Genomic DNA, 27,477 nt, shown 5'->3' with positions numbered 1-27,477 from the left:
CCTTTATCTCTGGCATTTTTTATTATTGGTTTCTGCCATGTTAAATACCATTGTGTGAGCCTGGGAGGAGCAACCAGCAGACGATAGGACGTGTCCTGGCCTGCTGGCCCCCACTCCAACCCAGGAGGCCATCCAAGACCACACGTGTAGAAGAAGTGGACTCCAGCAGGCACTATTCCCAGGGTCAGCACTAGACAGCTCCCAATGTCTACCTGCTGGAGGCTCCCCTGCATCCATCAGCTACAGCACCACGGAGAGCTGCTAGAGGCCAGCTAGGGGCAGCTGACCACAATTCTCCTAATGAGGAGAGGCCTATATAAGCAGCCCCTGCACTGTTCCGTTGCAGTTGCGTGTAAATGCTTGCTCTCCCTTTACAGCCTCAGATGACTCTCCCTGGGAGGATCTCTGGACCTGGATGGAACAAACAGCCCTTCAAAAACCTGCAACCTAGGAGGGAACTCCTGAAGGAAGAGGGTCTAACATTCTTATTTTAATAAAACAAGGCAAAATACGCCTACTTTTCATTGAACAACGTCTCTTGTCTCTCCTTCACTACCAGGCCACCCACCAGACCAAACAAAACCGGAGAGCAACCCAACATGGATGAACTGATACGCTACCTAGTCACAACTAACATCGCTCAGCAGACAGCCCACCAAGAAATTGTGACCAACCTGCAAGGCATCACCCAAAGCATCACAGCCATTGGCATGCAGATCAACCCTGACAAACGCTCCGTAGTTAAGTAGGCCCTCCATGTGCTGCATAAGATGACTGCTGATGACGATGTGGAGGCTTATTTCCGTGCTTTTGAGAGAACTGCCACCCATGAAGCCTGGCCTCCAGCCCAATAGGGTTCCATTATTGCACCATACTTGACTGGTGAGGCCCAAAGAGCTTATCAGGACCTGCCAACCAGCACGGTGGGTGACTACCAACAGTTGAAGAGGGAGGTCCTGAGCTGTTATGGTCTGACGACTGCTGCTGCCTGCCAACATTTCTAGAGCTGGACTTATTAACCAGATTCTCCAGCCCATCAGCAGGTATATGAAGCATTGTAGTCAGCCCAAGCCTGGCTAATGCAAGAGGACTCAACAGTAGCTAGTGTGGTAGATATTGTAGCCATTGACCAAATACACAGAAGCCTGCCACCCGCAGCCAAATGCCTAGTCTGCCAGCAGGGACCCAAAACTCCAGGGAAGCTCATCGACCTATTGGAGCGCTATGAAGCAGCACAAGAAATGACCAGGACCCCAAGCTTGGGTAAAGCCTCACCTGGCGTCTCCCCAGGACTTGAACAAACCAGGGGAGCTGGACCATTGGTGTCCCTCCAGTGTTCCAGAGAAGTTGACAGTGCCCAATGACAGCGACCTCAGGTCGACCAAGATGGAAGACGATGCCACCGATGTGGGACACCTTGCTTGGCAGTGCTTGGTACCAGATGAACCAATGCCAAGTGACCCAGGCCTCTCCACCAGGGGCTTCAGGAAAATTAAGGTGACAGGTGGGCATCACCCTGTGGCACCCCCGCCCACTTGCAGGATAAAAGTCGGGTCCACTGAGGTTCAGGGTCTTCTGGATTCAAGTAGTGCTGTCACAGTAGTACACCCTTCACTGGTGCGGACCTCCCAAATACAAAATCGTCCAATGATGACCCTGGCCTGTATCCACGGAGATCGGCAATCTCCAACAGCCTTAAGATGCAAGATGCTGGCTGCCCATGTGTTCCACAGTCAGGCAAGCCAGCCCTCTGCTGAGGACCCTGCCAACCCCTCCGAGGATGGCAAGCACAGCAATGATGAAGGTGAGCATGTTCCCACTGACCCACCCCCTGTGCCTCTTTCCCTCGGAGGTAGGTTCGGCACAGCCCAGCTGGAAGATGACAACCTCTGGCATGCCAGATCCCAGGTTGCTGAGATTGAGGGGAGACCCCTGCAACCGGGACCCCTGCCAACTACGCGGTTCATCATCAGCAATGGGCTGCTGTATCGAGTGGAGCTACAATGGGGGCGACAAACACAGCAACTCTTGGTACCTCAACCCTACCTCAAGACAGCCTTACAGCTAGCTAGGAGGACAAGACTTGTGACCGGATGAAGGCTCGGTTCTACTGGCCGGGTTGTAAGGAGGCCATACAAAGGTTTTGCCGAGGGTATCCCACTTGCCAAAGGACCGCTCCCCTACCAAACTTCTGCAATCCCTTGATACCTCTCCCAATCATCCAAATGTCCTTTGAGAGTGGGAATGGATACAGTTGGACCTTTACCACAGTCGGCTCGAGGACACCAGTATATTCTCATCCTGGTGGATTACATCACCCAATACCCAGAGGCCATACCATTAAGAATGGCTACCTCCAAGAACATTGCCAGGGAGCTGTTCCTTTTCACCAGCCATGTGGAGATACCAAGAGAAATCCTCACGGATCAGTGTACCCCCTTCATGACCCAAATAATGAAGGACTTTTGTTGGTTCCTAAAGTAATGCACTTCTGTCTACCACCCCCAGATGGACGGTCTGGTGGAACGCTTCAATCACACCTTGAAGACTATGCTCCGTAGGGCGGTAAGGTTGGATGGGTGGAACTGGGATCAGCTCTTACCCTATTTAATGTTTTCCATCAGGGAGGTTCCACAGGCATCCACTGGATTTTCGCCATTTGAGTTGCCCTTCACTCACTCAGAAATTGAATGAACAGGACTGCATGTTAATACAGGAGGTGTACCGAACCACGAGCTCAGAGCTCCGGCAACAGACAGTCCTAGGTCCTGACCCTACGCCCCATCAGCAACAAGACCTGTGTGAGCTGCTGGAACAACATAGAGATGTCTTCTCAGACTTAGGCCGGATGGACCTAGTATCCCATGTCATCTGGACAACCCCAGGTAATGCGGTCCAGTTAAGACCCTATAGGATTATTCAGATAGAGCCATCTAGCAGTGCCTGGTCTAGTCCAACCGTTCTAGTGCCAAAGCCAGATGTGACCTGAAGGTTCTGCAACGACTTCCAGAAGTTGAATGACATCTCAGAGTTTAATTCCTATCCAGTTCCCGGAGCTGATGACCTCATTGAACACCTGGTCAAGGTGTCACGACCTTGGACCCCACCAAGGGATATTGGCAATTGCCACTGGAAGAAACGTCCAAGGCAAAGACGGCTTTTAGCACCCCAGATAGGCTCTTCCAGTATACAGTCCTGCCTTTTGGACTCCATGGGACCCAGCCACCTTCCAGCAGCTCATGGACATCGTCCTCCGGCTGCACCAGGAGTTTGCAGTTGCATACCTGGATGACATGGTGAATCACTCTGAAGACTGGGAGTCCCACCTTCTTCAGGTCAGAAGGGTCCTCAAGGCCCTCCGATGCATGGGGCTCCTAGCCAATATCTGGAATTGCCAGTTTGGACAAACTGAATCAGAGTGCTTGCATTGGACATGGCCTCCTAATGCCCCAGGAGAAGAAGGTGGAAGCCGTCCGAGCCAGGCCCAGACCAAAGACCAATAAACAGGTGAGGGCATTCCTGGGGTTGGCTGGCAGCATTTTGTTCCTGAAGAATCCCCTAAGTTATTTTCAGAAGTCAGACCGTCAAGATGATTGAATCAAACAGAGTCTTTATTAACGAGCGCTCGGAAGGAAGATCGACTGGTGACACGCAGGTCTTTGTCTCAACTTCCTTAAAGAGTTGAGGGAGCATACAGTTTTATACACACACAGTCCTATGTCTCTATCCAATGGTAGGGGATTACACCCGTATATTTCGGGTGCCAGCCCCCCGACTAACAGCAAGATATCTCCTTACAAGGCAAGTAATTCATGGCACAAACAAGCATATGTCTAGTACATTTTGTCTTCACAGCTTTGCAGAGCCCCCCTCTTTGGAACAACATGTACTCTTAAACGGGAAGGAAGCTGACTCATTTCAATATGTTTAGAACAGAGGCAAAGGGAGAGAAGGAGGGTTAAGGGTGGTGTTAGTTCTATTTTAGCTGTTTCTCAATTAATCTTTGAGATGCTTCTAGAGGCTTCTACAGTTCCTAACTTCTCCTCCATAGCATCTCCTCTGACCCGAGGCCGAGAGGGCTTTTGAGAAGCTCAAAGAAGTCCTTATCGCCTGACCCGTCCTCAGGAATCCAGACTTCACCCTACCATTCATAGTCCACACCGATGCCTCTGAGATGGGTTTGGGGGATGTCCTCTCTCAGGTATGGGAGGATGGTGAACATCCCATCCTTTACTTCAGTCGGTAGCTACGACCGCCAGAAACGAGGTATGCCACCATTGAAAGGGAGTGCCTAGTGATCAAGTGGTCCCTTTATTAGCTCCATTGCTGTCACTTTACCCTGGTGGCCAATCATGCTCCCCTGCAGTGATTGGCCCACTCCAAAGAATTCAGGTGGCTTTCTCATTCCAAGTCCAGCAACGCTCTGGGTCCCTCCATGGCAACACTCCATGACAGCCTCTCATGGGCTCATTCCCTGTGGATCAGTACTTCCCCGGAGACCAGCTTGAAACCTAAGGGGGGTAGTGTGTGAGCCCAGGAGGCGCAAACCAGCAGAAGACTAGGTGGGTCCTGGCCTGCTGGCCCCCACTCCAACCCAGAAGGCCATCCAAGACCACACAGGTAGAAGAAGTGGACTCCAGCATGCACTATTCCCAGGGTCAGCACTGGACAGCTCCCAACTTCTACCTGCTGAAGGTTCCCCTGCATCCACCAGCTACAGCACCACAGAGAGCTGCTAGATGCCAGCTAGGAGCAGCTGATTGCACTTCTCTTAATGAGGAGCAGCCAATATAAGAAGCCCCTGCACTTTCCTTGGCAGTTCGGTTTCGGTGCCAGTGTGCCGCCAGTGTGCCACCTCCCTTGACAGCCTTGGATGACTCCCCCTGGGAGGATCTTTGGACCTGGATGGAACAACCAGCTCTTCAAGAACCTGCAACCCAGGAGGGAACTCTACAGGAAAGAAGGCACCCTCTTCATGCCCCCAAGAGGCCCTGAAGGAAGAGGGCCTAACATTCTTATTTAAATAAAACAAGGCATAATACACCTACTTTTAATTGAACACCGTCTCATCTCTCCTTCACTGCCACCACCCACCTGGCCCACAATTGTTAAACAGGTATTCAATAAGTTGATCATTTTCTTTTTCTTCTCTACAAGTACTCTATCATTTAGACAACTGTTTTCATCCTTAACTCTTCCTTTGCCATTGTAGTAGTATTGTATTGTTTTTAGCATCTGCGGCAATATTCCAAATAAGTGTCTTTTAGCCTTCCTAATATCCTTTTTGACTTGTGCTTGTATACTTCAAATTATCTACTCTATTTAAAAAATCCTGTCTATATTCCCAGTACTGTTTTATATTCCTACAGATCTTTCCATCAAACCATTTGGACCAGCACATTTTGGTTTGTAGGTGAATTTGCACTGTGCTTCTAGCAATAGATTTCTAATGTTTCTTTAACCACTTTAGCCCAATCCAGTTATCTTAATCTATGCCTAATACTTTCATAATCAGCTTTACCTGATTTTGTAAACTTATACCTAAACAATTACCATGTTGTAATCCCAATTTCCCAATGGTTTCTCTTTCCTCCACTCAAGTTTCTAGTCTCATCATAGCACTCTTTGAATGTGCTATGCCACTGAATTAATTACAGAAACAATATATTTCCAGCTCCTTTTCTCCTGTACAAAAAAACATAGTGCTGTTGGTTGTTAACTGTAATTTTCACCAACTGAGTCTACTGGTTCACTGGCATAGTGTGTGTGGGCGACCCACTGCTGTGGATGCTATATTTACCAACAGCAAAGCAATTATTCACATAATTCAAAAATAATTTGATAAAATCTCTCTCTCCCTTCTCCTTCTTCTATTATCTTCCCAATTGCCTATGTTCTATTAACTTTGGTGCTGTAAAAAATGTTTCTGCTTCCATAGCAACACCACAGGCCATGGATTAAAGAGCAAGCTGCCAAATCACTGCATGAAATTTTTTAAATAAGAATCAAATATCTTCTGCAGTCTTTTGTTTTGAAGTGTGTTTTAAGTATACAAATGTGTTGCCGTGAATCCACTTTCAGCATTTTGTTTGACACTAACAGTCCTACTCATCAACTCAACTACACTGCTAACCTTTAAGGCCTACTGACAAAATACTTATGAGTGGCCCTAGCAACAGATAATTGTTTACATAGTTCTTGTAACACTCTTCTTCATTGGGTCAAAGGTAATGACAACCTTGTGCTTTGGTGGAACCTTCTGGATGAGCTTATGGAGCTATGTGTAGAATTTGCCTTTGCCAACCTGGGTCCAGATTAAATCAAAACTTTGACCCACCCACTAATAGAAAACTACACAACTGTAAATGCAGCTTCATTTTTAGTAAGATGCCACTTTCTTCTAATCATAAATGTAACCACAATGATGTACAGGTTTGTAGTTTGCTATTAGCGGGTGGGTCAAAGTTTTGATTTAATCTGGCCCCTGGTCAGCTTCCAGAGCTGGAGCATACATGCTGATGAAAGTTGTATACTGCCGATCCTGAAGAGGAAGGTACTCGGCTGTGATGCCTTCAGAGAGCTTAGAGGTGAGTGTCTTTTTTACCATTAAGCCAACACCAAAGATTCATCTTGCAATCTACCTGACCAAGCTGAGTGTTGATCTATTTAGTACAAAATGCAACTGGCCACAGGACTAACCATAGTTGGGGTTGATAGCTGATATTGTTCTAATGTTCCAGCAGGTTTAACACTTTTCCCACCTTTTGAAGTGAGGTTTGGAATTTGCGGGTTCTTCTCTGTCCTAGTTGACCTCATTAAGATCCCTTTGGTAAACCAATTGAGGAGACAAGCATTTATTAGGGCCAGCTTTTTAAGGCCTTTCTCCTATTCATGAGCAAGCAGTGCAATTCTTAGAAAACACTGCTTAGTTGCTCAAGTTGCTGCTGAGTGATAATGTCATCTTCAGGTCATAATCAAAGATATTTAAGTTTTTAATTGTTTCTATAATTTATTTTTGGAATGAATACAGAAATGTGCATTAGCAAAGAAACCTCTGTTATACAGACACCATTTTTATTCTCAAAACAATATTGTTTTCAAAATTAACCTGACTTATAAACACGTAATAAAATCATGTATCATGTTCTTTTTAAAATTCCCCCCCTGAAAAAAACCCCAGATGTTTACAAATAACTGTTCAAGAAATATCATCAGTTTTGTAAGGAGTGCACCTGTTTCGAAGACCCACAAAACTACATGGCAAAACAACAAAACTAAAACAAATTAAATCAAATAAATATAAAAGCATCTTCAAATGTACTTATTATTGTTGTTGTTGTTGTTGTTGTTGTTGTTATGACCAGTAATATTTAATCATAACAATAATAATAATACATTTACATTGCTTACTTTGCATTGATTGTAAACACGTGTGTCCGCAGATGTGTTCTTTCTCCTTTGCGGAGAGTTAAACCTAACTAATCAGGTTAGGTTTGCTGTGTTGAATACTCGGACTATTATCTCTGTGTATTTCATAATCTTAGTGGTTCTCTTTTGTGTGAATTCTGTAATTTGTTTTTAAAAGGGGATTCTGACATTTAGCTGAAATAAACTAGAAACGTCTTAATCTGTTTCTTCATCGCCTCGTATTTACATTCTTGTGATTAACTTTTACCTCCCCCTCTTCCAAATCCCTGTCATAACTCTCTACAATACTAATCAGTGTGCCCAATTTAAAGTTAACAATACTAAAAAAAATGCTTGATTAAGTATCAGCAGTAAAATGTTCAAAACATCTCATCTCCTAAGAGACTGGTTATTATTTTGTTTAACCGATACAAAAAATCTGTTTGTTTTAAAAGCTTTTTGACAGGTTAACACTCACTACAAACCTCTTTGCTATTGGTTAAGAAACACTAAAGCAAAAAGACATTTGACACTTTACATTTATATTGAAAAACAAAAATAATGTTCCAATAAAGCATTTAAAAAACAGTTTTTGCAATCTATATCTTAATAACTCAATTAATCATCAGAATAATCGACAGAATACTTGATTACCAAAATCTGTCATTAGTGACAGCCCTAAAATAGTTAGAATCTTCTATAAATTTTAAAAGAATTTTAAATATTCAACATATACATTTATAATAATTATTATTATATTGTATTAATAATAATAATAATAATAATAATAATAATAATAATAATAATAATAATAATAATAATATTATTACTAATGCCATTATTTAAACCTTTACATGGTGTTACAAGTTGATTTTGATCAGAACAGGGGCTATTTATTGACAAATAGTCTGCAACTGCTGCTTGAATTCTGCGCATCTCCAGGAATGGAATTGAAAAGGAATTGAGTGCATTTGGAATAAGTAATTTACCAATGCATACTACCAGTGCGTCATCTGTGCTTCAGAGACCAGGGCCTTCCATTTATTTATTGTGTTGAAAAATATATAAATTCTGTCGTACGATGGAATTTTAGAATGGTCTTACGCACAAGAAAATTGGGATTTATCATGCATGTGTACATGACTCATAAACACACAAGTATGTAATCAGCATTGATAAATACTGATTGTTCGTAATCTCCTTGCGTGTACATAACTTCCTTACAGAAACACCCTCTATTAACTATATATGGTAAGAAACTATCCCTTTATGAGGGAAATAAGTGCAAATGTGGTACTCTTGGGAAGAAAGTTGCATAATGGCAAAGAGGGCCAAGTATTTTTTTCAGACAGTGAAATTGAATTGCTTATACTAGCTTAGGTCCAGTCAAAACAGGACTTTTTCGCTCAGCGTTGGTGTAAACAACAAAAAGAAAAACCTTGCGTGGGAACACATGGCACATGCAGTGAATTCTGCATCTACAAAGCAAAGGTCTGTTGTAGAAATTAAAAATAAATGGTTTAATTTGAAAGTCGGTGCAAAGAAATGACTTGCATCCCGTTCAGATGGGGGTGGGTGCAGATCGACACAACGCTTTCCCCTATGGACCAGTGCAAGATAAAGCGACAGTTTCTGAAATACTAATTTAATATATATACATATCATTAAGTTTTTACTTACAAGTTAGTGCGGCAAGTTAGAGGCAGACCTGCATCAATGGCGCAGATAAAAGATCCTCTTCCCTACTTCCCATATTATAAATAAAATATTGTTAAAATTAAAATTAACACTAAATGGCTTGTTACTTAATGTTAGCATAAAATATATAATTTTAAAATTCTTCGGTTAAGAAAAAATATGCAAGTGTGTCAGTTTTACTTATTAGAATCATTTTTGATATACCGATGTTAGAAAGGACTAATTTAATAAATGCATTGGACTTGCGTGCTAGTTCGCATTCGTGGACCCCTTTAGCGGCTGAAAGTTGATCCTGATCAAATGGCAGTGTAAACGCAACACCACTGATTGTGATCAAATGTTCCAATGTATTTGATCCAGATCAGAAATGGCAGTGTAAATGCGCCTATTGACAGCATCATTGGGGATACAGTGCTTTCTGGGATCATTGATGTCCTGCTATCTGGAGATACTGATAATCCTACTGCTCCCATTACAGACCAGACGGATTCAGAAAACTTACTTGAAGGTAAAGAAACAGGATAGCTTTTTGGTCAGATTATTTTTATTGATATGTTAATGAAATCTTACTGATATTTGCACTTTTAACTATTGTGAATGTTTCATAGAAAACGTCTCTGAATTGTCCTGTTTTCCTATTCTTACCACTAGGTTGTCTGTGTACACATTGTGTGTAGATCTTAAGCAAACGTCTGAATTGGTCAATCTCACACTTGCTTTGAAATAATCGTACGCATGCTTTTCGCACAGATTTGTCATCTAAAGCACAAACACAAACAACACAAAGAAGTATTGAAATACGTATGCTTGGAATAACTTGAATAGATACAAAAAATAGGATCATAATTGAAAGATAGAAGATACACATTGGACAAATTGCATGAAGGAAAGATCAGAGATTGCCTTAGACCCTGACCCTCAGAGAACTAAGCTCACAGCGAATGTTCTACGCGTCAGGACTGCAGCGTTCTCACATAAATCACAGCGCTTGTTATAGCACAACAGATTACATAATTTTACATAAATAATTCTTGATCCATCTGTGAATTCACAATGACTGATGACTGGTGCATTTATTACGGGTCCCAGCCCAAAACAAGTAGACCGCAACTATGTAACCAAATATAAAGAGTGTAAACTTTTGCCATTTCTCTGTTAGCTCTTGTTTATTTTTCAGTTCTCTAATAAGTGGTGAGTCCCTTACAAATGTCTAATAAAGAATAGCATTATTTTAATCCACCCATTGCAATCATAATTTACACATTACAAATTTGCTTGTGTCTATTTGGAGAAATGGGGAAAATATATTTGTTTTCCCTGTATTGTTAACAAAAATAAACTATCCAAAACACAATCAAGAGAGAAAATAATTCCAGATATTCTAAACACCTCTATGTATATGTATATATTTTGTAATGATGAGAGGTTCAACTGTGGTTGCTATAGCAATAGGGCAAGCATTGTGACCATAGTAACATGTTCTAATGAATGGCAGTCGTTTCCAGTCAGAGATGTCTGATGTCGGAGGATGTGTTTTGCATATTGTGGATCAGCAGCACAAAGTGAGAAGTGAGGTAAGAGTTAATGGTGATAGAGGAGGGGGGAATGGGGGGTGAATAGATTTCCACTCATTATATTTTCCATCTGAAAGGAGGCAAACAGGATCTTAGTGAGGTTGGTAGGTCTTGTTGTTACTATGGCAACATATGAACATTTATATGTAACAAATTTAAAAATATAAAAAGCTTAAATACTTTTTAAGGTGTATGAGGAGTATAACCACTGGCTTGTTTTTTTATTTTATTTTCCTTCAAACTTTAAATATATCCACAGTAATCCATTTGGCCTTAAAATAAAATTCTGGATAAAATTCATTGCATTTAGGGGGGATCCTTAGATAGAAGCTTAATATGTTTCTACCACTGTAACCTGTAAGTCACCTTTGCAAGTTTGTAATAAGTAATGGGTTTCTGATTTGAGAACTATGTAACAGATGAGCCTTGACATAGAAGTGACATAAGAGCATGCACCACATGGAGCTGTCGTGGGCTGTCAGGGCTGTGGAACTCTGGTGCACACTATTGTCGAGGACTCACATGTGGGGCATGGAAGAAGAGGTCAGAGACAGGCTATGGCCAAGTACCGGCAAGACAGGGCAAACGAAGACAGAAGGCAGAACGCATAGTCGGGGTCACAGGCAAAGGTTCCCAAGGTCAGGCAAACAGTAAGTCAAAGGCTAACCCAGAAGTCGAGGTTACAAAAAACAGAAAGAGGTTGTAGGAACAGGAGATCATAAACAAAGGGAACTGCTCGGAAATGTAGCTAACAGCAAACAAAACTTCAGACTGATTGTGAGCCAAGGAGTGGTTTACATAATGAGGTTGATGAGCAGAGAATGGGAAGCAGGTGTGAGGTAAGTAATCTGGTAGAATGGGTGATAATGTGATGATTGGAATAAACAGCACTGAGAGAAGGGAACTGGTAAAGCAATGGCAACCTCTGGTGGGGAACTGTGGTAATGATTAGACTGGGGCTGTGACAGGAGCAAACAAACACATTCATATTTGGTAGCCCCTACATGCCCTGACACAGACAGTTATATGTACATGTGTACTGTGGGAAAATTGGGCAATCCCACTGTGTTTATGAAGTGCTCATTTTCATATTATTAGTGTAGCTTTTGTGTGATTTGCACGTGGCTTGAGATTCTGTTATTGTGATTTCTGAGACCATTTGTTATGCTACTAAGTTCTTAGCTAATTCTTAAAAATAGTTTAAAAGAATGTCCAGTTACATTGGAAGTGTAGCAATAAGTAAATGCTTGAGTGTTTAACAATCGTCTGCTGAAGCATTTGCAAAATCTACTAAATAAGGGTACTTATTTCTGAGCCAAATCATTTTGGCTCTGTATGCCACCACAGTGGATTTGAAAGGAAATAATCAACATGTGCTGTAAGTGTAGACTTTCATCTTTAATTTGAGGGTAGTTACATTCAAATTGGGTGAACAGTGTAGGAATTATAAACATGTATATATATGGTAATTGTAATGGTATGGTAATTGACAAACTAACATAATCATGAATTAAATTGTCAGTTTCAATACTTGGTTGCAAATCCTTTGCAGTCAATGACTGCCTGAAGTCTGGAACCCATAGACATTACCAGATGCTGGGTTTCTTTCATGGTGATGCTCTGCCAGGCCTTTACTGCAGCTGTCTTTAGTTCCTGCTTTTTCTTGCCTTCAGTTTTGCCTTGAAAATCAAAACAAACCAATTAGAGAGATAGTAAAAACATTAGGTGTGGCTAAATCAACTATTTGGTACATTCTTAAAACGAAAGAATGCACTGGTGAGCTCAGGAACACCAAAAGGCCCGGATGACCACGGAAAACAACTGTGATGGATGACAGAAGAATTCTTTCCCTGGTGAAGAAAAACCTTTTCACAACAGTTGGCCAGATCAAGAACAAGGAGGTAGGCGTATCTGTGTCAAAGTCAATAATCAAGAGAACATAAGAACATAAGAAGAACATAAGAAAGTTTACAAATGAGAGGAGACCATTAGACCCATCATGCTTGTTTGGTGTCCTTATTAATAATAAGGATACTATATAGTCTATTTTTAAATGTTCCCACATTTTCATCTTCAACCACAACGCCAGGGAGTTTGTTCCAGATTCTGACAACTCTCTGTGTGAAGAAGTGTCTCCTGTTTTCTATCTTATGCCTTGTAGTCCAGTTTCCATTTGTGTCCCCAGGTCCGTGTGTCCCTGCTGATGTGGAAAAGCTCCTCTGGTTTGATGTGGTCGATGCCTTTCATGATTTTGAAGACTTGAATCTAGTCCCCACATAGTCTCCTCTGTTCCAGGGTGAAAAGGTTCAGTTCCCTCAGTCTCACAGTAGGACATTCCCTTCAAACCTGATATACAGTGAGGGGAAAAAAGTATTTGATCCCCTGCTGATTTTGTACGTTTGCCCACTGACAAAGAAATTATCAGTCTATTATTTTAATGGTATGTGTATTTTAACAGTGAGAGACAGAATAACAACAAAGAAATCCAGAAAAACGCATTTCAGAAAAGTTATAAATTGATTTGCATGTTAATGAGGGAAATAAGTATTTGATCCCCTATCAATCAGCAAGATTTCTGGCTCCCAGGTGTCTTTTATACAGGTAACGAGCTGAGATTAGGAGCACTCTCTTAAAGGGAATTGCTCCTAATCTCAGCTCGTTACCTGTGTAAAAGACACCTGTCCACAGAAGCAATCAATCAATCAGATTCCAAACTCTCCACCATGGCCAAGACCAAAGAGCTGTCCAAGGATGTCAGGGACAAGACTGTAGACCTACACAAGGCTGGAATGGGCTACAAGACCATCGCCAAGCAGCTTGGTGAGAAGGTGACAACAGTTGGTGCGATTATTCACAAATGGAAGAAACACAAAATAACTGTCAGTCTCCCTCGGCCTGGGGCTCCATGCAAGATCTCACCTCGTGGAGTTTCAATGATCATGAGAATGGTGAGGAATCAGCCCAGAACTACACGGGAGGATCTTGTTAATGATCTCAAGGCAGCTGGGACCATAGTCACCAAGAAAACAATTGGTAACACACTATGCCGTGAAGGACTGAAATCCTGCAGCACCCGCAAGGTCCCCCTGCTCAAGAAAACACAATGTACAGGCCCGTCTGAAGTTTGCCAATGAACATCTGAATGATTCAGAGGAGAACTGGGTGAAAGTGTTGTGGTCAGATGAGACCAAAATCGAGCTCTTTGGCATCAACTCAACTCGCCGTGTTTGGAGGAGGAGGTATGACCCCAAGAACACCATCCCCACCGTCAAACATGGAGGTGGAAACATTATGCTTTGGTGGTGTTTTTCTGCTAAGGGGACAGGACAACTGCACCGCATCAAAGGGACGATGGACGGGGCCATGTACCGTCAAATCTTGGGTGAGAACCTCCTTCCCTCAGCCAGGACATTGAAAATGGGTCGTGGATGGGTATTCCAGTATGACAATGACTCAAAACACACAGCCAAGGCAACAAAGGAGTGGCTCAAGAAGAAGCACATTAAGGTCCTGGAGTGGCCTAGCCAGTCTCCAGACTTTAATCCCATAGAAAATCTGTGGAGGGAGCTGAAGGTTCGAGTTGCTAAACGTCAGCCTCGAAACCTTAATGACTTGGAGAGGATCTGCAAAGAGGAGTGGGACAAAATCCCTCCTGAGATGTGTGAAACCTGGTGGCCAACTACAAGAAATGTCTGACCTCTGTGATTGCCAACAAGGGTTTTGCCACCAAGTACTAAGTTGAAGGGGTCAAATACTTATTTCCCCCCTTAACATGCAAATCAATTTATAACTTTTTTGAAATGTGTTTTTCTGGATTTTTTTGTTGTTATTCTGTCTCTCACTGTTAAAATACACCTACCATTAAAATTATAGACTGATCAGCAGGGGATCAAATACTTTTCTCCCTCACTGATCTTTTATTCAAAAGCTTACCCACAAAGATTCTGTTTCGTAACTAGGATCTAATTTGAGTTCTTCTGCCTCAATGTAATTTCTGATATATAATACTACCCTACCACCTCTTCGATTTTGTCTGTCTCTCCTAAACTGTATGTATCCTTTCAACTTGTATTCATCCCCATCATTTTCTGTAAGCCATGTTTCTGTCACTCATACAACATCATAGTCACACGCCAACACTGTGGCTTCCAGGTCTAACATATTGTTCCTTATACTCCTGGTATTGAGGTACAAACACTACTAGCAGTTTCACTTTGTTTTCTTTCCTTAGTGAAACATCTCCCGTTGTCAGAGCTCCCTGTCCCCTTGATCCCTAGAAAACTTTAGAAAACTTCACCAGAGTAAACAGGAAGACCAGATTAGAGTTTTCTAAAAAACATCTAAAGAACCCTGTACAATTCTGGAACAACATCCTATGGACAGATGAGACACAGATCAACTTGTATCAGAATGATGAGAAGAGAAGAGTATGGAGAAGGAAAGGAACTGCTCATGATCCGAAGCGTACCACCGTATCTGTGAAGCATGAGCATGTATGGCTGCCAAGGGAACTGGTACCCTTGTATTTATTGATGATGTGACTGCTATCAAAAGCAGCAGGGTGAATTCTGAAGTGTTTAGGGCTATATTATCTGCTCAGATTCAGCCAAATGCTTCAAAGCTCATTAGACAGCGATTCACAGTGAAGATGGACAATAACCCGAAACATACTGTGAAAGCAACCCAAGACTTTTTTAAGGTGAAGAAGAGGAATGTTCTACAATGGCCAAGTCAATCACCTGACCTTAATCCAATTGAGCATGCATTTCACTTGCTGAAAGCCAAACTGAAGGCAAAACCCCAAAACAAATAGGAACTAAAGACAGCTGCAGTGCAAGCCTGGCAGAGCATCACCAGGGAAGAAACCCAGCATCTGGTGATGTTTATGGGTTCCAGACTTCAGGCAGTCATTGACTGCAATGGATTTGCCACCAAGTGTTGAAACTCAAAATTGTATTAATGATTATGCTAGTTTGTCCAAATAATTTTGAGACCCTAAAATTGGGGGGACCACATATATAAATGTGTATAATTCCAAAATACAGAGCGAAAATGATAACAATTGTGTATAATATATTTGGATAATATTACTATGATACTGTCACTCATAGTTTCATGAAAGAAAACATCCATTGTGTTATGTGTTGCTATCGAATTAAGCATCCTAGCCCGGTCTGCTTAAATGGATAAGGGTGTGAAAACTTGTCCATGTGAAGAAACCATTCACAGAATTGGTAACAACAGCTACACAATTGTTGCAAGTTGATTATCCTTATTAGAAAGTTGTGAGCTGGTTGAATAAAACTTGTTTTATATTATTATCATTACTATCATGGCACCTTTATTCAAGATTTACAATAAGTCATGAATTATTATATATAATTTTAATAACCATTTTTAGTGTATACATGTTCTTTTCATCATGGTGAAAATGTAATAACCTCTATAGACCACCTAAAAATGTTTTTCTTGCTTCATTCCCTATGTACTTATCCAGTATGAAAAATTAAGCAGTGCATTAACCTGCTGCAGTAACACCATAACAGAAGGCTCAGCCTTTATTTAATCACATCAATGAGTTGAGTATGTACATCTACTCAGCATAATTATATATTTATTTTCTAATTAGTCAGAGACAAATGTGTTAATTTCTTTATAGCCACTTGTTAGACTACGGAGTGGATTGCCTATAGAGACACCTGTAGGATAACAAATGCATTACAGTTCATGAAAATAGGTCAAGATAAAGCATTGCCTCAGTAATGTCTGATTGTCAAATTTCTCATATGCTAAAATTGGCAAAATTGACCCTGACTGAAGACAACTTAAAATTCAAAGAACTGCCACTATTTAAGATCTCTGCATTAAGGTCTACCTTTAAAAAACAAAGGGCCGGATTAAGTAAAAACTTTGGCCCACCTGCTAATAGCAAACTACAAACCTGTACATCATAATGGTTACATTTATGATTAGAAGAAAGTGGTATCTTACTAAAAATGAAGCCGCAACTGAGTACAGTTCTGTAGTTTTCTATTAGTCGGTGGGTCAAAGTTTTGATTTAATCCAGCCCAAAAGCATAATACCGGTACAGACACCAATGATCTCTTGTGTTTTCTGTTATCTTTTTCTCCCATGCAGCCTTAATGAATTTCCAAAAATTGGAGGAAATCAGAGAAGCAAATTATCCCAATAGAAACAGGAATCACAGATGGCACAACATGTAGGATATGATATTAGAAAAACTGAATTACAGGACAGAAACCTATGACATACACTCACCTAAAGGATTATTAGGAACACCTGTTCAATTTCTCATTAATGCAATTATCTAACCAACCAATCACATGGCAGTTGCTTCAATGCATTTAGGGGTGTGGTCCTGGTCAAGACAATCTCCTGAACTCCAAACTGAATGTCTGAATGGGAAAGAAAGGTGATTTAAGCAATTTTGAGCGTGGCATGGTTGTTGGTGCCAGATGGGCCAGTCTGAGTATTTCACAATCTGCTCAGTTACTGGGATTTTCACGCACAACCATTTCTAGGGTTTACAAAGAATGGTGTGAAAAGGGAAAAACATCCAGTATGCGGCAGTCCTGTGGGCGAAAATGCCTTGTTGATGCTAGAGGTCAGAGGAGAATGGGCCGACTGATTCAAGCTGATAGAAGAGCAACTTTGATTGAAATAACCACTCGTTACAACCGAGGTATGCAGCAAAGCATTTGTGAAGCCACAACACGTACAACCTTGAGGCGGATGGGCCACAACAGCAGAAGACCCCACCGGGTACCACTCATCTCCACTACAAATAGGAAAAAGAGACTACAATTTGCACAAGCTCACCAAAATTGGACAGTTGAAGACTGGAAAAATGTTGCCTGGTCTGATGAGTCTCGATTTCTGTTGAGACATTCAGATGGTAGAGTCAGAATTTGGCGTAAACAGAATGAGAACATGGATCCATCATGCCTTGTTACCACTGTGCAGGCTGGTGGTGGTGGTGTAATGGTGTGGGGGATGTTTTCTTGGCACACTTTAGGCCCCTTAGTGCCAATTGGGCATCGTTTAAATGCCACGGCCTACCTGAGCATTGTTTCTGACCATGTCCATCCCTTTATGACCACCATGTACCAATCCTCTGATGGCTACTTCCAGCAGGATAATGCACCATGTCACAAAGGTTGAATCATTTCAAATTGGTTTCTTGAACATGACAATGAGTTCACTGTACTAAACTGGCCCCCACAGTCACCAGATCTCAACCCAATAGAGCATCTTTGGGATGTGGTGGAACGGGAGCTTCGTGCCCTGGATGTGCATCCCACAAATCTCCATCAACTGCAAGATGCTATCCTATCAATATGGGCCAACATTTCTAAAGAATGCTTTCAGCACCTTGTTGAATCAATGCCATGTAGAATTAAGGCAGTTCTGAAGGCGAAAGGGGGTCAAACACAGTATTAGTATGGTGTTCCTAATAATCCTTTAGGTGAGTGTATACTGCTGTTTTTTCACACATCAGTAGTGAATCTTGTTTGGTGCTGAAAACTGACTGTCTCACCCTGTTTTGTTTCCTAGCGGATCCTAACACACTTTTCCGGTCCAATTCCCTGGCATCCAAGGCCATGGAGCAGTTTATGAAGGTGTGTTTGCCTCTATGATACAATCTACACTCTACACCTTCAGTCACTGTGAGTCTTTCAAATTGTCTCTGTTACACATTACAGTTAGGTCCATAAATATTAGGACAGTGACACAATTGTCATCATTTTGGCCCTGTACACCACCACAATAGATTTGAAAGGAAATAATCAATATGTGCTTTAAGTGTAGACTTTCATCTTTCATTTGAGGGTAGTTACATCCAAATTGGGTGACCAGTGTAGGAATTACACCCATTTTTATAAGTGGTCCCCCCAATTTTAGGGGCTCAAAATAAATTGGACAATTGGCTGCTCAGCTCTCTCAGCTGTTCCATGGCCAGGTGTTTATTATTCCCTCATTAATTCAATAACAGGTAAGCAGATAAAAGGTCTAGATTTGATTTCAAGTGTGGCATTTGCATTTGGAATCTGTTTAACCCTCAATATGAAGTCCAAAGAGCTGCCACTGCGAGTGAAGCAAGCCATCATTAGGCTGAGAAATCAAAACAAACCAATCAGAGAGATCGCAAAAACATTATGTGTGGCCAAATCAACTATTTGGTAAATTCTTAAAAAGAAAGAATGCACTGGTGAGCTCAGGAACACCAAAAGTCCCAGAAGACCACGGGAAAACAACTGTGGTGGATAACAGAATAATTATTTTATACTAAATAACTCCAACACAAAAAAACGGCTGGTCCACTGACTACACAGTTAAAACAAACCAAACTGTCAGCTCAAAAACAACTCCCTTGCTACCGGCCCAACACTCTCCCTTTGTCCTCTGCCCCACCCCTATTTATATATGTCAGGTTGCTGGGGTTGATTGACCTTAATTGCTCAATCACCCCAACCCCCTCCCTGTCACACTCCTCCTTCCCCAGTGTTCCACATCCCAGGTATTTTTTTTTTTTTTTTTTTTTTCTAACCTCCGCTTCTGTCACACATCCTCCTACCCAGCTCCAAACCCCTGCAATGCACCCGCGACAAACCATCCGCATTAGCATTACACCTACCGCTACGGTGTTCAATTGTGAACTTGAAGGGCTGCAATGCCAGAAACCACCTAGTGACCCTAGCATTGCAGTCCTTGTGATCCTTCATCCATACAAGCAGAGAGTGATCAGTAACCAGGGAAAATTCCCGCCCCAGCAAGTAGTATTTCAGGGAGTTCAGCGCCCATTTTATAGCCAGGCATTCCCTTTCTACCACGGCATATCGCGTCTCCCTTGGTAGAAGTTTACAACTGAGGTACATTACTGGGTGCTCCGTTCCATCTACGATTTGAGACAGAACAGCCCCCAGTCCTATGTCAGATGCATCCGTTTGCACTATGAACCGTTTAGTGAAATCTGGTACCGTCAACACCGGTTCACTACACAAAATTTTAATGATCATACGGAAGGCTGCTTCCGTTTCCACTGTCCACTGCACCTTAACTGGGGCCATCTTCTTAGTCAGATCCGTCAACGGGGCTGCTATGGTCGAAAACTCAGGCACAAATCTTCTATAGTATCCTGCTAGCCCTAAAAATGCCCTGACTTGTTTTTTGGTTCGGGGAATCGGCCAGCTTTTAATGGCCTCCACCTTTGAGACCTGTGGTTTGACCACTCCACTGCCCACTACGTATCCTAAATCTTTGGCCTCTTGCAAGCCCACAAAGCACTTGTCTGGGTTTGCGGTCAGACCTGCTTGTTTCAAACTACTCAGCACGGCTTCCACTTTGGATAGATGGTCATCCCATGTTTCTGTGAAGATAACAATATCGTCAATGTATGCAGATGCATAGTCCAGGTGTGGTTGTAGAATTTTATCCATTAGTCTTTGGAACGTTGCGGGTGCTCCATGGAGCCCAAACAGCATTACTTTATACTGGAATAACCCAAATGGGGTGGCGAAGGCAGTTTTTTCACGAGCTGCTGGCGTCAACGGAATTTGCCAGTATCCTTTGGTAAGGTCTAGTGTGGTTAGGTACCAGGCCTTACCAAGCCTCTCGATCAGCTCATCTACCCTTGGCATGGGGTAGGCATCGAATTTTGATACTGCATTTAACTGCCGGAAGTCGTTACAAAATCGCCACGTACCATTGGGTTTTGCAACCATCAAATAAGGACTACACCATGGGCAATGCGACTCTTCTATAACGTCTAAGGCTTTCATTAACTCTATTTCCTTATAGACTTCAGCTTTCTGAGCGGCCGGAACCCGGTATGGTCTTATTTTTACCCTCACACCAGGGGCCGTTATAATATCATGTGCTATGGCCTTAGTTCTACCAGGTGTCGATGAAAATACATCGCGACGTCGACGTATCAATTCGTGAACTTCTTGGACCTGTTTAGGTGTCAACTCTGGACCAATGTTTACGGGACCGGTCTCCTCTCGATTGTCGCTGCCCCCTTTTATTTGTATCTGGGTGGGACAGCAGTTAAATTATAACTTATACCTAATAGCCCTTCTCTTTCTATCCATGGTTTTAATAGATTGACATGGTAAAGCTGTTCCTTCTTACGCTTATCAGGTTGTCGGACCTTGTAATTTACTGGCCCCACAGCCTCAATAACTTCGTACGGCCCTTGCCAATGGGTGAAGAGTTTACTTTCTGGCGTGGGGACCAACACCAACACCCTATCTCCTGGCTGAAACTGATGGATTTTAGCAGTTTTATTGTACTGCTGTGCTTGTCGCCCTTGGGCTTGTTGCAAGTGTTTGGTGACTATGGGGGTGATTCTATCAATGCGGTCCTGCATCTGGAGGATGTGGTCTATTAAGTTCTTACCTTCGTTACTTTGCTCCTCCCACGCTTCCCTGGCAATGTCCAAGATACCCCGTGGTTGACGCCCATATAACAACTCAAACGGTGAAAATCCTGTGGAAGATTGGGGAACTTCCCGAACAGCAAACATGAGGTAGGGCAAGAGCAAATCCCAGTCCTTTCCGTCTTTGGATATCACCTTTTTAAGCATTGACTTTAGAGTTTTATTAAAACGTTCAACCAACCCATCCGTCTGCGGATGGTAGACTGAGGTTTTGATGGGTTTGATTTGCAACATTTTGCAGAAGTCTTGTATTAGTCTACTCACGAAGGGGGTCCCTTGATCGTCAGGATCTCTTTGGGGATCCCCACTCTAGCGAATACCTGAATGAGTTATTTTGCAATAGTCTTCGAGGCCATGGTCCTCAATGGAATGGCCTCGGGGTACATAGTGGCATAATCGAGGATTACCAGGACGTACTCATGGCCCCTGGCCGATTTATTCAGTGGACCCACTAAATCCATGGCCACCCTTTCAAAAGGTACCTCTATTATGGGCATGGGTTGCAGTGGGGCTCTAAGATGAGGTCTGGGGCTGGCTCTCTGGCATTCCGGACAGGATTTACAGAAATTTTCTACCTCCTTGTTAATCCCCACCCAGTAAAACCATTGAGTTATGCGTTGCAGTGTTTTCTCGCTTCCCAAATGTGCCCCAAACAGATGATTGTGAGCTAACCTAAGCACCCTTAAACGATATGCCCGAGGTACTAGCAGTTGTTCAACGTGACTACCGTTGATTATAGTGACCCGATATAATAAGTCATTTTTAACTATAAAATGTTCATGTGGATTCACAATTGCATTCTCCACCGGTACATCGTTTATGGTTACAACCTTCCCCCGAACATGTACTAAAGTTGGATCCTGTGATTGCTCCCGTCCAAAATTCCTGGTTGAGGGTTGGAAAGTATCATACCAGGTTTCTGTCCCGTTTTCCCCAAGGTCAATTACTTCCTCCCCCGTTTCGTCTAAAATCTCTCTGGGGGAGCACTGGGTGCTTACCCCTTTCGCCGTTCTTTTCCCCATTGCCAGCAACAACACTCTATTACTCAGAGATCCCTTTCGTTTCTCACAACGTCGCTGTCGACGTGTTTTATACACTTTTTTGAGCCGTGGCCCCTTGAATATACAATTATACAGTATAATCGTAAATCTCGAAAAACTACTCACTTCTAAATCTTTGTAGTTATCAACAAACCTCAAAAAGGAGGCTCCTTGAAAATGGTCCCATGACACTGCCATACCTCTAGTTGAATGTGCCACCAGTTGCTCAGGCATTGCCAGGGCAGCAGACTCTCCACTCTCCAATGTTTAGATGGATTTATAGCTTAGCCAGATTTATAGCTGTTCAGCTGATCCATGTAGCACGTTAATGCCTGGATAGGGCAAAACAAATGACGTTCCTCCTGATTTACATGGAAGGGGGTGAACTTTGGGCATAAAAGAAGGCTCAGGCCCTTGAGGTGGGCTGAGGCTCAAATCACAGGATCAGCATACACACCAGATAGTTGAGCATCAGTGACGAAAAGGTTCCTTACCTGTGTTGTCTATCCATATTAGCACATGCCTGCCCCTTAGTACAGGCAGAAGGTGCTGAAGACCCAGGAATACAGAGTTCCAATGCGTTGATGTGCAGAGCTATAAGTAATCTTCTGCTTTTCTTGTCTTAGTTACCTTAGTAGAAATGCATCCCTAACAAAAGCTTAATTTCCTAAGGGCTCTATCCCAAACACTAGCCCTAATGTAAAATGTAACAAGACCCAGGCTTGACCTGTAGGAAAACCCTTTACTGTAACCAATGGACCACCTAGTCACATCCACAGTTCAGTCTACATAGTTGAAATTGGAGTGGCTTTTTGGGGCCTGTCACTTTTAGAAACATAGAAAAAAGCTCTCAAACTTTTTACCTATTTTATTGCAAAAATGTAATCGGACTGTGAAATTTGCCATCCACAGTGAAACCTCTTGTATCTCCTGTTCTTCCTTTTGCAGGCTGTGGGAATGCTCTACCTGCATGAGGTCTTGAAGCCTATTGTGAACCACATCTTTGAAGAGAAGAAATACATTGAACTGGACCCATGCAAAATAGAACTGAATCGATCCAGGTAAAGCCGGAATATATTTCACATCAAATGGAAAAAACAACTACAGGCCCATGAGAGTTACAAGTACAAAGGAAAGGAAATCAGGTCACCGCAATACCTTACACACGCTGAATGACATATGCGGTGTGAGTGCATTGCCATCTTACATCTTATTTGACCAGTGCTATGTATAGCTCACTTATATAGAGGAGCCTTTTTCCACTGCATTCTGTATTTATAAGTGCTCTACATGCACACACACCCTGCTAGGATTTCAAAGACCATGATTGGCAACCACACAATTTATATTAGGGATGGGTAACTCCAGTGCTTGAGGGCTGGGTTCCTGGTCTACCTTTCAGTTACTAATTGATTAATACCTGTACATGATAGGTGAAGAATAATTACTTAAAATAATAACTTCCAGTATATATAAATAAATAATTACAAGGATAGTTATTATTAGAGCATTAGAGTAATAAAATAATGTGGTAGATTCCAAATAAGGTGTATGATTCAGTAGGGAGATATTCAGCATACAAAATTCTAAACTTTTGCTTTAACTGGAGCTAAATGCTTTAAATGTGCAGTGCAGAATTTTGGGATTTTTCTTATTCAGATTGTTTGTTTTTTAAGTTTAAAATTGGAAATGAAGTTAATGACTAAATGTCTGAATTCTTCTGGGCTTCATTTAGTCAGTATGCCTAGAGGAGCCTCATTCTTATGGTTAAAAAAAAAAAGGCTGTCGCTTAGCAACCAGGAAGAACCTTCTTCTCTGGAGAATATAAATGTTTGATCTGAGATACTTATCACTACTCATCCCTGCCCCCCCCCCCACACAAACACACACACTTTACTTGCTTAACCCTTTCCTATCTGTTTTACACCCTGCTGTCACTCTCTGGCACTATTAGTATGGTCAACCACCATAAAACTGCTGCAGTGTATCTTAAATTTAACAAATGGTCTGCTATGATGTATTGATATGTTTTTACTTCAAATGTCTTTATGGAGAAACATGCTATATATGGATTTTGACATTGACTTTGACAGTATGGTTTCCTAGCAGTTTCCTTTTGGTTCAATAGTGGCCTCAGGTGATCGATTCCATATGACTGAAGTAATTTGTATTCTCAGGTGAGTGTGAGATGCATTACTTTAAATGGCTCATCTGCAAACAAAAGAGGATATAGTTAAAGTCAGATATCTCATAAGTCCCAGTGCTAAAGACCCTGAAGCCTTCCTCAAGATACTTGATTGTGTTCTTGATTTATATAGCTTCTCATGACCCAGATGTATAAAAGGTGAGTCAAAATGTAAGTAAATTATTTTCTTTTTTTCTAATGCACCCCAGACGTATCTCCTTCAAGGGCTCAGTGTCTGAAGCCGAGGTGAGGGAGAGCAGCTTGGAACTTCTGCAGGCATACCTCTCTGACATCATGGAGTCCATTGTGGGCTCGGTGGCCCAATGTCCCCCTGTCATGAGAGTGGCCTTCAAACAGCTGCACAAGAGGGTGGAGGAGCAGTTCCCAGAGCCGGAGAATGAGGTTAAAGTCACCCACAGCTCATTTTGCTCTGTCTTTCATTTAATTTCAGGTCCCAAGTAAAAATCATTCAACAAACACTATAAAATTATGGAGCATCCACATGTCCAGACTAACAAACACAGATGACTGCTTGGTTTTATGATTGGTGCTGTAATTGCATTATTATCTTATTGCCAAGGCTACTAAAAAGCTATTTTCATATGGCAGGGCTCTGTCATGTGTTCTCAGTGTGTTATCGACATCAAGGATTGCTATCCTAAATGTTAAGCATCCTGAATAGTTTCAGATTATTTTATGAATTAGTTGCTTGAATTAGTTTATGTTCACAGGATTTGGCTTGAATGAATGTTGGAGTACACAAAACTCAATATATGTCAGATCTTAAAAACCTGCCTACTACTGTAAATGGAGAAAGTAGTGCATGATATATAAAGTCAACTCCATTGACACACATATTCTTCCTTCCTGATTCATTGCATTCACTTATTCAGTATACCACAATATAAGGAAACACTTAACACAGAAGCTATAATTAATACCAGTCATTGTGTTCTGATTTGAGGACAGAAGGCGGTGGGTAGACCTAGACAATGGTGTCAGGACACCTTTAAATAGGAGCACTTGCAGATGAAAAGTCCCCATTATCTCCTCATCCCATTCAGTAACAGCGCCATAGCACGATTCTTCAGTGGCAACAGAATATGAATTAAGTGCATTTCCATTAGCCTGGGTTGCAAGCTACACACTTTGCATTCAGGTGGTTTCGCGATGAAATTTGCCCACCAACATAAGAAATTACTCAGCCCATCTCTTAGGCCTCTCTCTACATTTTGCTGACTTGCTGATTCTCTATTGCTCTTTTTCTTGAGAGTGTCACCTAAGCATTGTCAATCTTTATGGCCAAGAATTATACAGAAGAAAGTTTTTTCATCTTATTCATCTTCTTGCTCACTATTTCAAGATAGGAAACATCACAAAATCAAACAAAAAATGGAGCACACACAAACAGAATGGTCTGAGAACTTGGCCATACAGGTTACAGGGCCTGGTGCAGATACAGATGAAGTTGAATTCAGGTCAGGCACCGAACTACCCTGCACTTCCCCGGACACTGGGAGAGGGAATGACCGGGAAACAGCTGAACCACTATTCCTGAGTGACTGGCTCCCCTTCTCGATAAAAACAGGCTGTGCCCGACTTCCTGGGTTAGGGAGGCAGAGGAGAGCCTTGGAGTGAAGAGTGACAGAGTGCAAGAGAGAGAACCAAGAAATAACAGGGGAATCACGGTATCAAAATCGAACTTGGCTTTTGGATAACAAATTTGGATCATGGATTTGCGTGTTCACTGTGTTTGTGTTTGTAAGTGTGTGTTTAGAGAGGGAATACGTTTATATATGTTTAGTTAGGCTCCTAGAGGAGCTATGGTTTTGGATGTCTATTTTGTTTCAGCACTGATGACTGTTTTGCAAATATTTTAAACCACAAAATACATGTTTGTTTTCCTGAGCCCCGCCTTTTAGAGCCAAGGTGGTGGAGAATGCAGGCAAGGCTGTAGGGCTAGGAACGAATAACATAAAACAACAATAGAGAACAAAAATGGAGGCATTCATGCGGTGTTACGTTGCAGGAAACCAGCAGCATCTGGCCTATCAGCATGTTACATCTACCTCTCATACTTCCCCCAATCCCCTGCAGATGTCACTGTCATCTGAATATTAATTGTGCTTATCTGGCTCTCTGTTCCCAATTACATCATTATTAGTTAATTGTTCCTCATTAGCCACTCATTAATCAAACCTGTCCCTTGTCTCATTGACTCACCTGCTCCCTGTATTTATACCCCTCAGTTTCCCTTTGTTCTCTGCAAAGTCTTGCATACTTTCAGCATCATCACTGAGCATTACCATCTCTAGTTTACCTTCTCTGTGTTTGACCTTTGCCTGTTTCCCCTGTTCTTTGACTCCTGTATTTTCCGCACTAGTTTGTATGCCTGATCGCCTTCTGCTTGAAACTCTGACCATGATTTGTGTCTAGCCTTCTTTGTTCCATTTGCTAGCTCTTGACCCCTTGTGTGTTTGACCTTCTCACCGCACATGGGTCCTTTATCCCTACCACGAACCTTTGTCACACAACACAAGGTGCTGGCTGACATCCGGGTGATTCCCAAGCCAGAGAGGGAAATGCCACTGACGTCCTCTGGGCTGGAAGAGGATGAGCCACTGATGTCCTCTGGGCCAAAAGAAGAGGAGCCTCTGATGTCCTCGGAGGCCGAGAAGGAGGAGCTGCTGCCATCCTTGGAGCCAGAGGAGAAGGAGCCAGTGACATCCTGTAAGCCCAAGGAAGCGGAGCTACCAGAGCTCGCTTAGGAGGATGAGTGGCCAGCAATGCCTGAGGCAGTGGCTCTACCCACACTGCAGTGGGAGGAAGATGAATGCCTCGCTAAATTGGATGAAGAGGAAGGCAGAGCCAGAAGCAGAGTCACTGCTTCTGCACCTCCCTACAGATCCAAGGGGGGATATTTGGCCGTGGCATGGCCATCCGCCAGCACCCTGGGGTATTGTTGTGAGGGGGGATGTGTGACTGCAAATCCAAGCAGTTCAGAAACATATGGTGCTTCTATGAAAAGGTCAAATTCGTGAACATCTGTTGAAAGTGACAAGTACAGCCTTTACAAATCTTTGTTTACATTTAAGACTTTTACATAAAACAGGA

General features: G+C 42.3%; 1 protein-coding gene across 1 annotated transcript in view; it reads left to right on the top strand.

Annotated features, from left to right (window-relative positions):
* The window catches only part of rasal1a (RAS protein activator like 1a (GAP1 like)), a 176,523-nt gene that overhangs the window by 113,249 nt on the left and 35,797 nt on the right, over positions 1–27,477 (top strand). Inside the window, exons 11-13 of the mRNA XM_066689532.1 lie at positions 18,255–18,319; positions 23,127–23,239; positions 24,573–24,765. Coding sequence (XP_066545629.1) covers positions 18,255–18,319; positions 23,127–23,239; positions 24,573–24,765 — 371 coding nt within the window. The remainder of the gene's footprint in view (positions 1–18,254; positions 18,320–23,126; positions 23,240–24,572; positions 24,766–27,477) is intronic.

This window comes from Amia ocellicauda, chromosome 17 (genome assembly GCF_036373705.1).
Source record: "Amia ocellicauda isolate fAmiCal2 chromosome 17, fAmiCal2.hap1, whole genome shotgun sequence".
In the NCBI taxonomy this organism is placed as follows: Eukaryota; Metazoa; Chordata; class Actinopteri; order Amiiformes; family Amiidae; genus Amia; species Amia ocellicauda.
Note: the sequence above shows the minus strand (reverse complement) of the source record. Positions and strands in the feature narration are given on the sequence as shown.